At 35.4% G+C, this 12,412-nt stretch overlaps 1 protein-coding gene across 4 annotated transcripts in view; it reads left to right on the top strand.

Annotated features, from left to right (window-relative positions):
• LOC145668260 (kelch repeat and BTB domain-containing protein 12-like) overlaps positions 1 to 12,412 on the top strand; it is a 134,042-nt gene that overhangs the window by 81,382 nt on the left and 40,248 nt on the right. For 3 of the 4 annotated variants that reach the window (XM_081735954.1, XM_081735956.1, XM_081735955.1), the window contains one exon: positions 9,058 to 9,178. In XM_081735954.1, coding sequence (XP_081592080.1) covers positions 9,058 to 9,178 — 121 coding nt within the window. Of the gene's footprint in view, positions 1 to 1,839; positions 1,977 to 9,057; positions 9,179 to 12,412 lie in introns of those variants that run through there. The other variant, XM_081735957.1, reaches the window with a different exon arrangement.

Genomic DNA, 12,412 nt, shown 5'->3' with positions numbered 1-12,412 from the left:
TTTTCCTGACGTACTAAAGCTGTCTAGGGTTGTTCCAATTTATAAAAAGGGAGACAAACATTGTACAGCTAGCTATCGCCCTGTTTCGCTGGTTCCTATCTTTTCAAAAATTATCGAATACATTATAAAAATGCAGTTATGTGATCATTTGGAACAACTTAATATAATTAGTGATTCACAGTTTGGATTTAGGGCAGGAAGATCTACGGTTGATGCTATAGACTCATTAGTAAGCAAGGTTTTACAAGTTTTTGAGTCCAGGGGTTTTGCAAGGGTCACATTCTGTGACCTGAGCAAGGCTTTCGACTGTGTTGACCATAATCTATTATTAAATAAACTGGCGTATTATGGTGTAGGAAATACTGGCCTAAATTTATTCAGGACTTACCTTAAGGATCGTAGGCAAGTGGTATGTGTGGGAAGGGAAAAGTCACAAGTTGCACAGGTTGTATATGGTGTACCGCAAGGCTCAGTACTTGGACCTTTGCTTTTTACTATAATGGTTAATGATTTACCAAATTGTGTAACTAGTCACTCAATTTTATATGCAGATGACACAACATTTCTCAGTGTTAGCCACGACTTGGAAAAATTAGAAGAAATCACAGAAAGAACATTATCTGAAGCTGGATCGTGGTTTAAGACGAATGGTTTTTTCCTTAATGAAAGTAAAACGAAACATTTAAACTTCAGTTTAAGAGGTATGGAAACCGAGAACAATTTGGACAGTGTAAAATTTTTGGGCATTATTATTGATAACAAATTATCATGGGACTCTCATATTCAATATATTACAGGAAGACTTTCAAGAGTTATATATTTGATAAAAAATTTGAGGAATCAGGTACCACAAAACTATGTAAGATCCGCATATTTTGCGTTTTTTCAAAGTATCTTACTATATGGTATACTGTTATGGGGAAATGGTAGCCATGTGAAGGACGTTCTGTTGTTACAGAAAAAAGTTGTGAGAATAATGATGAATGCAGAGAATACGTGTCATTGTAAACCATTATTCATAAGATTAAAAATAATGACGGTAATCAATTTATATATATACAATGTGTTGATGTACATAAAGGGCAAAACGTCGGAAATACACTATAGGCATGACATACACTCATACAACACTAGGAATAATAGACGTGTCAACGTACCATATTTGAGATTAACAAAATCACAAAATAGCTATGAAGCCATGAGTGTGAGGTTATATAATAAATTACCTATAGAACTGACACAACTACCTATGGGTAGCTTCAAAAATAGATTATATTCTTGGTTAGTAAAAACACCATTTTATTCAATAGATGAGTTTTTTGAATACGATAATATTTAATTTTTGTAAGGTAATAATATTTAAGATATGTTATTGTGGTGAACTTTAGTAGTTTAGCACTTATTGTAGATAACGAACAATCACTATTGCTGTACATTATTGTAGTAAGTTATAATTTGACGTTGTCTATGGCTATGTAGCTGATTCGACAATAAAATTTATTATTATTATTATTATTATTATTTAATTAAAAATAAGGAAATATGTATCTCAGCATTTTTGATAATTTTGCAGCAAAAGGAAAAAAGGGAGCAATTTCAATCACATTGAGATTTCTCTTTATTTATTCACAAAGTGTCAAATATGAGTATTTTCTTGAGTTAGAAAAGGGAAATTCGGTTTATAAACTCTCAAATAAAAAATAAGGAGAATCGTATTTCGATGTTTTCGAAAATTCTGCTCCTAAGGGGCGAAAAGGGCTAATTTCTATAATGCCCAATGGTCTATAATTTTATTTATTGACATAGTGCCGAATGTGGGGATTTGCTTAAGTTGAAGATGAGAGATTTGGTATATAAACTCTTAAATATAGACAAACAATGGAACATGTGTTTTCAGCGTTTTGGAAAATTCCGATTCTAAGAGAAAACTGGGTTTGATGCTATAAAATCCAAAATTCCCCCCTTTTTTTTATTAGGTAAGTGTCCAATGTGAGGATTTGATTTAGTTGAAGATTCGAAATTTAGTATACAAGCTCACAAAAATAAATGAAAACACGTTTAAGAGTTTTGAAAAAAATAAAATCTTAAGAAGGGAACGTGAAGTCAATTCTACAACATACACATTTCTCTTTCTTCATTGAGAAAGTGTCCATTTTGAGGAAATCTTTAAGTTGTACTTGTGAAAATCGGTATGAGTCAACTAGACAGTGGTGAAATTTGTTAGAATGTCCGACAAGAACAGTTTTCTTAAGAAAAGAAAAGTTAAAAGGAACTTAATTTGTAAAGACATTGCGTACACCAAAGGTGGAATTTTTGTGTAAACCATAGTTCAACACTGCATAGAAGACTAGTATTTAAGGAACCCAAGAAGATTAAAAGGAAGAAAGCTTACATTTTTTGGTTAGATTATGTAGATAGCATTAAATTAACGAAAAAAGCAGATGATACTTTCGTATACTCGCTTGAGAAGTTTAAGGATAAACTACTTCTCCTAAATTTTTCAAGACAAGGAAGTTATGCCAGGTTGTCAGATTATTATTGAAATATTTATTTATGAAATATGAACAAAATCGCCTGAGTTGCTTTTGAGAAAATCGTCTGAAAAACACAGCCCAAAAATAAAATACTATTCGTAGATTTTTACAAGGCAAACAAGTTATACATTATTGTCGGGTTATTGTTGAAATATCAATTTGTGAAATACAAACAAAATAGCCTGATATGTTTTTGAGAAAATAGTCCGAAAAAAAAACTACCCCGAAAAGTAAACTACCCATCGTAGATTTCTTTTTAAAAATGTACTTATACCGCAGTATAAGATTGATAATGAAATATCATCATCATAGGTATTCTGCCATTATCGGCAGATCACTTGCCGCAATTGAGAAGCTTCCATGCTTCACGTTCTTCCGCTAACCTCTTCGTTTTCACGTACTATTTTTCTGTTTTGATATCATCATTAATTGTAGTCTCCTTCGCCCCCCTCTCCTTCCTGCCACAATACCCACTAGCACGTACCTGATGATACAGTTCCTTCTTAGCCAATTTCCTAACCAGTTTCTCTTCATCTTCTTAACAATATCTAAAGTTGTTCTTTTCTCCCCCACCATTTCTAACACCCTCTCATTCAGTCGACCCATTTAATTCTCTCCGTTCTTCTCCACGCCCACATTTCGAAAGCTTACAGTCTTTTTTTTAAAATCATTTTTGCGTAATGTCCATGTGTCTAACCCACACAATATAATACTCCACACGAAGCATTTTATGAGTCTATTTCTCAACTGTTCATTATTCAAGGTCCCACAAAATAGACATTTCTTCGTCCTGAAGACTTTATTCGCCATTCCTATCCTTGCTTTTATTTCACATTCGCACTTCATATCGTCACTAATACTACTACCCAGGTATCGAAAACTAGTCGCCGTATGTTCTATTTTCTCTCCTCTTACTTCTATATTTGACACCGAACGCTTCGTTCCAATCATCATGGCTTATTTTTCTAACATTTTCATCCTATATTCTTCACAGTCCTTCCTCAAGTTTTCTAGCATCTTCTTGATTATCTCTTCAGTTTCCGCAACAAAAGGCATATCATCTACAAACCGTATACGGCTAATAATTCTGTCTCCTACTGAAATGCCGTCTTCAATTTGTAGGTTCTTTTTCACTATCTCTTCTAGATAGATGTTAAATAATGTAGGCGAACGATAGCATTCCTGCACTCTCCACTGTCAATTCCGACCCTATTCTAACACTTACTTGTTGGTTCATATATAAGTTTCTTATGAGTCTTCGATCTTTCCATTCCAACCCAACTTTCTTTAGGACTTCCAACAATTCCCAATTCGCACGGTCAAAAGCCTTTTCTAGATCAATAAATACCGGATATAAACTTTTCACCGACCACCCTTAATAATCCAATTCCATCTCTTAGCTCTTCTGAACCCAAACTGTTCCTCCTCAACCTTTTCATTTGTTGTTCCATACAAATTTCTGTTCAGAATTCGAAGCAAAATTTTTGCTACATGAGATACAAGACTAATAGTTCTATAATCTCTTTGTGTTCTATTTCTTAGCCATAGGTATCATATGAAATATATGGCCAGTCTCTTGTTTCATATATTTCATTGCAGAGTTAGAACAATTCTTTTTTACCCTTGTCTTCCATATTCTTAATGAATTCGATTGGTACATTGATATATGAAATATAAACAAAATCGTTAGAATCGTTTTCGAGGAAATAGCAATATTTTCATCCCTCAGGAAACTACCCACATTGTTGTACATCGGAGGAATTTCGAACACCATAGAGATTTTTTTTTAAAGAATTAAGTACACAATTTAGTATAAATATATTGAATGGTATTGCCTATAAAACAGTGCATATACATCGGGACGAACGAACGGAGGGACTGGTGGTCAAAAACCATTTTTTACGTATGTAGAGACCATGAAACATGTAAATTCGTAGGAATTTTGAATTCTTTTTTTTTTTAAACATCATCATATCTTCTTCTCTCTTATCGTCACTCTAAAGTAAAAAATGGCACAATTTTTATTTTTAATGGTCGTGTTTTGCAATATTACTCTTCTTATGGACAACCTAAGGTTTAAACATTAATACAAAAAGCCTACTTCAGCATTATTTGAGACCTGATGAGTGAGCTGTGGGCGGATCACCATTTGTTTCTTCTCTGTTATGTACCACAGAATGTGCCATGAGAGAGTATTTTGATCCTACACTGTAAAAAATCGTGTTATTTCAACTACATGCCTATGTGTTAACACGATTGTGTTAAAATATAACACAAATAGGTGGTTAGAACAACTCACATTCCATTTGGAGTTGTGTGTCAAATGCCGGTAGTTGAAATGACACATAGCCTGTGTGTTAAATTAACACAAGTGTAGAATTTTCAGTGTTGTTTTCTGCGTTATTGCCAAATATGTTGGGCATCTAATTGTAAAGGCTTATGAATTGAAGCTACAGACAAACACAGTAGAAAGAAATACTTAAGCAAATCCAGGTATACTCAAAATTTCAACATGCAAACCGCGCGATGCGTTTTGAATTGTTTTACATAATGTTTCTGAAGAAATATGTCAAAAGCGAGAAACAACATCGTATTACTGTGTCACTTCTACACTGCACTAGAGCTCACCAGTCAGCACCGGGGACTGTGCTTCAAAAATGGTGGAAAACAGGTAGTATCATGATTAAGAGGCAAACATATTATAAGGATTTAGGTAAGAGTTTCCTATCATTCTTGAAAGATGTTGGTGAAGGTTGAATGTTGGGGAGGACGACAATAATGTTTATGAAGATTTTCTATAGGGCTATGAAGTGTTCTGTAGTTATTTTAAATTAGAATCTTTATTTTAGAATCTTAGAATTCTTATTTTAAAATTAGAATCTTCGGTAAGCATAAGCATGCACACCACATGGTTTCCCAACACAGAAAAATGGTTACATCAACACCTTCACGGAGTTATTTCAACACCAAAATGGGTGTCCTAGTAACACAGAAGTGGAGACGAACTAACGGTGTTAATCTAGTGGTCTGACCTTGAATTTTAACACAGGAAGTGTTGAATTAACACCAAAACGGTGTTACTTATACGGCTTTCACCTTGAATTATGACACAGATTGTGTGTTGAAATAATAAGAAAATGATGTTGAAGTATCACAGGGACTGTGTTATATTGATACTTGACATTGTGTAATATTAACACAAAATAATTAACACACTGTGTTACTTTCTTTGTGTTGGTGCAACATCGCCACAAGTAACATTCAACACTTTTCTTCACACTACCGACCCTAACATGGTGTCGAATCAACACCGAAATACTAACACAGATCCGAATTTAACATCGCTCAACACCGGTTGTGTGTTAAAGACGTAACATCCCCTGTGTTAAACGCCGACACCGCGAGGTCTGTGTTGAACTAACACCGCATAGTGGTAGTCACGCTGGAACTACTGCCCTGTGTTAAAATTGAGTTGAATTAACCCAACCATTTTTTACTGGGTAATTTAAAATTCCATCACACTGGCCACCGTTTAGGACTAACTGATCGAGTGTCTCTAGATAACATGCTGCTAGTTGTTTAGTATGTATGTCATTGTTAAGAGTAATCAAACAATATATATTATTTACTATTTAATGGTTCATATTTTTCTTACATAGTACATAAACTAATAAGAAACAAAAAACTTTTCCAACAGAATAAAAAAATCAGCTAGACCTACATTAAATTAGCAACAAATAAAAAATATCCGGCTTTTTTTATGCCATAGTAATTCTTTTCTCTCGATTTTCTGAAAAACTACGTGTGATAATTTACCTGGAAACACGTCATATTATTTATCTCGGTATCAGGGAAAAAGTGAGGGGGAAACGCGGGAGGACGTCGTTCCCCTACTTCCAAAAAATATTTATGGCATCCCTCCACTTCCTTAAAAAAATACAATGGGCAAAGATAGGCTCGGAGGAAGTCATGAAGTCTTGCGTCCCCTTACCTTTTCAGATCGTTTTTACCTCTGATCGATATGACGTATTGATTGGTAAGGACAATAAACAAAAATTAAAGTTTAAGAATTAATCATAATTTTGGACTACTATCTCATTAACCATCCAGTATACTATCATCTGACTAGATGTCATTATGAAAAGTTTGATTAGTACTCGTACCCTTTATACTTCTGTATCAGTTCCATTTCAGTGGGTAGCGTGATTATTGTACAGCATACTTTAAAAAAAATCTCATCGATTTTCTCGTAAACTGTGTAGCCTATGAGCATTTACACTCGCCCATATAATTATGTTCAGCTGAATGACATTTATCATTTGTTTATATGTTTCACCTTTAGATTTTTTTTTCTTTTCGCTAAATGCTAATAATATTTTAGAATTTACAATATCTGAACATTAATCTTTTAAGTTCTAAAAGGAGCTCCAGATAGAAATCTTAAAGATGAAATTAGATCCCCCCCCAAAAAAAAAAGAGGACTTGATTCTCTTGTGCATTGACGTTTCAATTTTCGTTGGTGTGAATCGTGACCTGACACTGGTCCATCGTAGGCAGAGGATTCACACAGCACATGTGCCGCCAGTGCTGTAAGACGGAGCACGGAGTATCTCGACGAAACAGTTGCCCATGATACAGTATCTCCCATGGTTGCGATCTCCCATGCAATAAGGGAAATCGTGTCTGCCATGCTAGCACACGAACACTAAACAATCATTGTTTGTGGTAAGTCTACGCTCCCGTGTTTCTCTCATACGGTTGGTTACCCAACCCATAACATCCACTTATAGTTGAAAACACCTTTGTCGGTAGAAATTGCAGTGGTCTGGTGAGGTGAATTGAAAACGCTGATGTTTGGCGATGGGACTCATATATGTCCGTAGATACAGAAATGATGAAATGAACGGACATTTTTTTTTAAGTGTGTATTCGCAGCTGCATACACGAACCTGACATTCTGGTTTGAGGACAAGAAACTACGCATTTCGGTCGCCTCTGGTAGTTTAGGGACCTATAACTAATGCACCATACATTTATGACATTCTCAATTTTACCTTGTGGCCTATTTTGATACTGTGAATTTCCATTTATCAGCAGGATAACGCGTGTCTTCATACTCGGTATACTGTTATCTATCTGCTAGGTCTTCGGACCTAATGTCCTATCGAGCACATGTCGTACTAGAACGACACTTTTGAACCGCGAGTACGACCATCGCTTAGTTACGCCAAGATCTAGAGAAGCGTTTCCCAACCTTTTTCAACTTTCGGCACATTACGGGTGTAACTTGGATTCTCGCGGCACACTTATAGATATTATTATTTGTAAATATAAAATACCGTGGTATTTTTTCTGTGATTACTGAGCTCCTTCTCACAGAAAAGAAAGCTCGATCACTGGTTTTTCCCCGTGGTAAATCACTATGCGTATTTTTCATTCTAATTTAAAAACAGAAAACAATGGCAATGAAATATTGGAGTCAGGTTTTTAAAATTAAGCTTTCTTTTTCGAAAACTGTATCCAACCTTTCACTAAGAAGGAAGATCACTAAATAACGAACGAACATACAAATCTCTCTTACTTTTAGAACACAAATGTAGGTAATTTGTCGAAAGGATTGAATGATATTTTAAATTTTCAAGTTACGAAATAGTCTGAACAATAAAGAAGCAATAATGGTCATAACAATAACAAATGCTTTTTTCAACATTAGAAATATACAGAACAGTAACCTGGTATGAAACTTAAAATTGTAGATTCATAGTAGAGGTTCATAGTAATGTGAAATACAAATATACATTTTCCCCTGCATTTTGCAATTTGAATGCTATAGAATTAATGATTTTGTTTCAATTTCCTCGCGGTACACCAGCGGCCCATTCACGGCACACCAGTGTGCCGCGTCACACCGGTTGGGAAACGCTGATCTAGAGTAACAGATAGTACATTCCAGGCTGACGTTCAGCATCTGTACACCTGATTATCTGGTAGAACAGCTGCTTAGGTAACCATTCAGTGAGATTACACGTGTTATACAGTGATACACCATGTCCTAGACGTATCATGGGTGTCATGATGATATCTGTATCATTGTTTTCACTTTCTTGTGTACAAACGTTTGTCCAGATTTGTGAATTCCTACTCCTTTTTTAAATACGTATCTGCCAGTGTACTATATATACAAGGACTGTTCATGTAATTACCGGACTGATGCTGTAAAAAATATATAGTAAAATCCTACAAAATGGTTTTGTTGGTACTTGCGTCAAGTTCAAATTTTAGATCTATATATGAGTTACAAAATAATAATACAATGAAAATTTTTAAAAAAATCTTGCAGGAAGCGCCATAATTATTTTTTTTATTTGAGTCTTTTCATTTTAAGGCTTATGAAATCTACTCTTTGATCCTATAAATCCTATAAGATAGGTTTAAATTGATCTCTAATATGTTGTACTATTTTAATGAGATGCACGTATTGTGTTATTTTGTAAACATTATTTTTTTTACAATTATTTTGTAGACGCAAGGCCGATCCGAAAGAAGCTGATAGCCCACTGCAGGGAGTTCGTTTGAGTGAGAGGATGAAGGAGATAATGACAAAGGGATTCTTATCCGATGTCAAGATTATGTTTAACGGAAAAGTAAGATATTTGTTTATGTATTTATTTGTGAAAGAATACTATAGATTACTACCCAATAACATGTATCAGACGTGAAACATGTTTCATGAACTAGCTAACTAACTTTGGAATTTGTTAATCTTTACTATCCCAGAAAAATATGTTAATATACCATACAAGGAAAATGAAATGAAATGAAATCTTTCAGTTTAACATCCCACGCCTATGCCCTTTAGGCTTAGAAAGACGATGAATAAGGCAAGTGAATGATGATGGAATAATTAGTAGAATGAGAATGTGGGAGGAAAGGAAGTGGCCCGAGAAAACCCACGGACACGATGTTGTCCAACACAAACATACTTGACCGGGAATCGAACCAGGGACATCACATAACAGAGGTAAGCGCTCTACCACGGAGCCACCGTCCCCTCCAAAACCATACATGGAACAAGGGACAAGTGAGGTTTGAAGAAATTTTGGACAATGATCAGCAAGGGCTTTTAATTAAAGATGGGGAATTCTACCATCTCAGCATTTGGCTCGTTGGACAGAGATAAAACCCTGGAAACCCTCAATCAGAAAAGGCCTGTTGAGAATAGAGCTTTCCGATTGCGAAGCAACGATACGATTCATCTATGTGTCATTTAGGAAAATTTCATTTCTACATACACAAACAAAAAAAGTTTGGATAAAGTACTATATTGAACTATATAAAAGTATCAAAAAATCAAAGTGCTTCCGAGAACGCTCCTAGCGAAAGTATCTTTATAATGTGTGATTTCGATATTGATTAGTTCCCGGTGAGAGTTGACTCGATTTCATGAGGCAATCGGGGAGCTACTTCAGACTGAGAAGCTAGATATAATCTGTACAGGAAATAATTTCAATAAGCTTACTACTACCACCCAATTAAGAACTATCTGGCAACTACGATTCTTCATGCGTTGAAACACTGGCAATAGTTAAACGTCGTGTTCATGCGAACAGTTCACACATTTCGACCAAACGTGACGTGAAGGTAACTAATGACCTACCAAAAATTTGGTTCAGCTCGGTTATAAACAAAAACATACCTATAAAATGATCTGAAAATGGAAAAGACAACAGATTTGTCATAAAAGTATAATATGATCCAAAAAATCAGGGAAAGGGAAAACCAGAGCCATGACAAACAAGGTGGATGACAAAAGGGCATCCATCATCAGAAGAGTGATAAAAACAAGAAGTAGTGATGAGCAAATGCAAGACCAGGACCCGGGTGGTCTTGGTCTTGGTCTTGCTTGCAAGAGTCTTGCAAGTCTTGCTAAGAAATCTTATGCTTTTCATAGGTAAATACTCTGGATAATAAATTCCACAATGCACCAATAGTAACGGAAATATAATGTGTGTTTCTAAATGTAATATAGTTTACCTTCGTGTAAGTATGATGATGATGTACAACATACGCGATGATCTTTATTTTTTCAATGGGTGCCCACCCTTCACTACTTGTAAGATAAATCACATCTTTCGTAATCTTCTAATATTTTTTAACACATCCAACACTCCACTGGTTCTCAAACTGGGGAGGCTACCCCTGAGTAGTATAGGGATACTCTGCCTAACTTTGGACTTTGACCCCGACCTTTATGACGTCATAGGTCAAAGGTAAATGACCTTGGCCCGGGGTTAATGACCTAGGGGTACTTAGGACCACCCCCTCTAAATTTTGGCAGGGGTACCATGGCCCACATCCTAAATTTTGGCAGGGGTACATAGGACCACCCCCTTAAATTTTGGAAATTGCCAAATCTAAAAATTTGGTATGGTAGCCTAGGACCACAGTATGTACCTCTATTAGTATTGGGTGTCTATGTCGTTCCCTTTTATGGGTAAAAAATTGCCAAAAATTCAAATTTCGGGTTTTTTGACCTAATTTCTCCCCTTTGATGAGGTGTTATTATCTTATATAGTTATATGTGCGTATACAGGGGTCCATTACCTTTCATAAGATATGGGTATATTAATGCACCCCTTGAAAAATTTGGGAGGGGTACCTTGGCCCACCCCTTAAATTTTGGAAATTGCCCAATTTAAACATTGAGTATTATAGTATAGGAGCCTAATATGTATTATGATAAATTTGGATGGTCCACCTCATTCCCTTTTAGGGGTACAAAATTGCCAAAAATATAAACGTAAGCAATACGTTGTACCACATGTTTGGTTTTCGACCTAATTTATCTCCTTGGATGAGGTCCTATTACCTTATATAGTTATATGGTCATGTATAGGGGTCCATTACCTATCATAAGACATAGGTACATTTGTGCATCCCTTTAAATTTTTGGGAGGGGTACCTTGGCCCACCCTTTTAATTTTGGAAATTGCCCAATTTAAACATCTGGTATTATAGTATAGGACCTCAATATGTATCATGATAAATTTGGGTGGACCATCTCGTTCCCTTTTAGGGGTACAAAATTGCCAATATATAAACGTAAGCAATACGTTGTACCACGTGCTTGGTTTTTTGGTCCATTTTATCCCCTTGGATGAGATCCTATTACCTTATATGATTACAGGGGTCCATTTCCTATCATAAGACATGGGTATATTGTTGTACCCTTCTTAAAATTTGGCAAGTGGTACACTGAAATTGTCCAATTTAAGCATAGTACAGGACCTCAATATGTTTCGGTGGTCCTATTGCCAATTTTTTTTTTAGTACAATCACATGTTCGGTTATTGACTCAATTTATCCTATTTGATAAGGTTATAAGGTATGGACGGGTATGCCCTTTCAATTTGGTAGGACCCTTCGGGTGTAGTACGGTCAAGTGATCGATGATTTGGTTTTGATGCGCGACGAGGTCCCTGGTCAATGTTCTCTAGGAATTAGGTGGAAACTTTGAAAGGAAAGATTCATGGCATTTAAAACTTTTTTCAACTTTCAAACAAAAAAATCAAACCAAAATTTTCAAAACAAAAATTGAAACGAGATCGCACAGTTCTTTAGGAGAATCTGATAACGTTGTATGTATCATATTGATGGAATGAACAATAAAAACACATAGATAAGCATAAATTGTATTTTATTCATTTTTTGGTTTCTTCTTTTTCTTTCTTGTTACACTAAGGTATTGACAATGTTTGTATATTGAGCTGGGTTTCGTCATTAGACCGCCTCCTCTTCTTGATTGTGATGATTTGTTTCCATGTTTTGCAGCATAGCACCCGTTTGCAAAGCTTCGTATTGTGAATTCTGTAAAAAGA

The sequence above is a fragment of the Thermobia domestica genome, chromosome 13 (assembly GCF_964235325.1).
Source record: "Thermobia domestica chromosome 13, izTheDome1.hap1.1, whole genome shotgun sequence".
Taxonomy (NCBI): domain Eukaryota; kingdom Metazoa; phylum Arthropoda; class Insecta; order Zygentoma; family Lepismatidae; genus Thermobia; species Thermobia domestica.
This window is presented reverse-complemented; position numbering and strand designations above follow the sequence as displayed.